This window comes from Notamacropus eugenii, chromosome 5 (genome assembly GCF_028372415.1).
Source record: "Notamacropus eugenii isolate mMacEug1 chromosome 5, mMacEug1.pri_v2, whole genome shotgun sequence".
Lineage (NCBI taxonomy): Eukaryota > Metazoa > Chordata > Mammalia > Diprotodontia > Macropodidae > Notamacropus > Notamacropus eugenii.
In genome coordinates this window covers 89,882,919-89,885,063 of record NC_092876.1, presented here as the reverse complement: position 1 = coordinate 89,885,063, position 2,145 = coordinate 89,882,919, and the positions used below count along the sequence as shown (strand labels likewise).

At 36.2% G+C, this 2,145-nt stretch overlaps 1 protein-coding gene across 1 annotated transcript; it reads right to left on the bottom strand.

The window, feature by feature from the left end:
• Nucleotides 1-892: 892 nt before the first annotated feature.
• On the bottom strand, nucleotides 893-1,837 carry LOC140507541 (olfactory receptor 52E8-like). The gene has a single exon (XM_072615593.1). The coding sequence runs from the start codon at nucleotides 1,832-1,834 to the stop codon at nucleotides 893-895; it is 942 nt and encodes a 313-aa protein (XP_072471694.1). The 5' UTR covers nucleotides 1,835-1,837.
• Between the last annotated feature and the right edge of the window lie 308 nt (nucleotides 1,838-2,145).

Genomic DNA, 2,145 nt, shown 5'->3' with positions numbered 1-2,145 from the left:
TTGCTAAGTTGTACATACCATCTGACCCAGCATTTCTACTACTATGCCTATTTTCTAACTTATCAAAACAAACAGAAAAGATCTATATGTACAAAAAAATTTACACCCACTATTTTTATAATTAAAAAGAATTGGCAACTCAGGTGGGACCCATGAATGGGAAATGAACATATAATTCATAGTAAATTAATAAAATGGTAAATTATTGTGCTGCCAGAAACAATTAAAATGACAGTTTCAATGAAACCTGGGAAGATATATGAATGGATATAGAGTTAAGTGAGCAAAACCAGAAAAACAATTTATATATTAAAAACTTTGTTGGAAAGACAAAAAATGTTGAAAGACTTAGAAACATTGATTTTAAAAAGACTAATCATGGTACCAGAAGAGAGATGATGAAGCAAAATCCCCTCCCCTTGAGAGAGAGGAAATAGATTCAGAGTGCAGAATAAGACATTTTGGGAGGGATATTAACAATTCAACAATTTATTTTATAGATTTGTTATACATTTTTGTTGTTATTTTTCATTTTTGTTTTGTTTTGTTTTTCACAGATGGGAGGGCTAGAAGGAAGAAAATATATTTTTGTTATTTAAAAAAAAATCTTGCAAAAAATGACTTTATACCCAGTCAATATAGCAAGCTTCACTAAGGTATGTTTTGTATTTATTGGGAATATGACAGACCTTGATAACCTGATGGAGAAGACTAGACCTAATGAAATAGAAAACCACTAAAAGTATTGAGAAAGTTAGTTATGTATTAAATTTGGTGTTAAGACTACTAGTTTAGCAGTGATCTATATGGTAAATCACAGAGCTGAGGGCTTCAAATTGGTGAAACTAGATAGAAAATAAAATAGGAAGGTCTTTTCCCCCCTTATCTCTGTTCACTGTGAATCTTTCCTGAAAATTCTAAATACTCGTTCACGAATCTGCTTGGTTCTGACCCCATAGATTATAGGATTAAGGCTAGGGGGTATGACCACATATAGATTTGCCAAGAGTATATGGATGTATTGAGGAACATTCTTGCCAAAGCGATGGGTAAGGAAGGAAAAAAGTGCTGGGGAATAGAAAGCTAAAATGACACAGATATGAGAACCACAAGTATTGATGGCTTTGAATCGAGCATCCCAGGAAGGGAGTCTGAAGACAGCCCAGAGGATCAAGACATAAGATATTGCAATCAGGATCACATCCAAAAATAGGATAGAAATATCCACCAACCCATATATGCTATTGATTGTGATACTAGCACAGGCCAACCGGACAATGCCCATGTGCTCACAGTAGGTATGAGGAATGATATGGTGCCCACAGAAAGGTAGCCGCAGAAGGAGAAATACCAGAGGAGCCACCATTATCAAACTCCTCAAAACAGCTAGTACTGCTATAATGCCAATAATCTTATTTGTGAGTATCATACTGTACTGAAGTGGGTAGTAGATGGCCACATAACGATCAAAGGCCATGGCCACAAGCACAATGGTCTCCATGGCTGTGAACATATGGATACAAAACATCTGTGTGATACAGCTTGCAAAGATGATCTCTCTTAGACTGAACCAGAATATGCCTAACATCTTAGGGATGGTGGCTGTTGACAGACCTAAGTCAATAATCGCCAATATAGCCAGGAAATAGAACATGGGCTGGTGAAGGCTATGTTCACTCTTGATCACTAAAAGAATAGTGATATTGCCCATGACTGCAACTAAATAAGCAAAACAGAAGGGGAACCCAATCCAGATATGGAAATGTTCCAGGCCTGGGATCCCCAGTAGCAAGAAGTAGACTGGGTGGAATTCAGAGTCATTGAAAGGAGGCATTTTCAGTGGAGGCTGGAAATTTTGCTCATCTAAGATAGAATATCCATCCTTATGAAGAGTCCTGGCCCTGGTTCTCCTTTGAAAGTAATATCCTATAAAAATACAAAGAAAATATAGTTCATAAATAAACTATATATTTATCTTTATAGATTATAAGCAAAAATGTACAAGCAAAGTGGCAGTAGTATAGTACAGTGGATAAAGATCTGACCTTGGAGTCAGATCAGAGTTAAAGTTCTCTCTGCGATATATACTAGCAATATGACTGTGGTCAAATCTCTTATTCTATCGGAGCTTTCCAAACTAAGGAT

Bases quoted from the DNA above. Each gene is read 5' to 3' on its own strand.
- LOC140507541 (XM_072615593.1), bottom strand. From the start codon at position 1,834: ATGCCTCCTTTCAATGACTCTGAATTCCACCCAGTCTACTTCTTGCTA.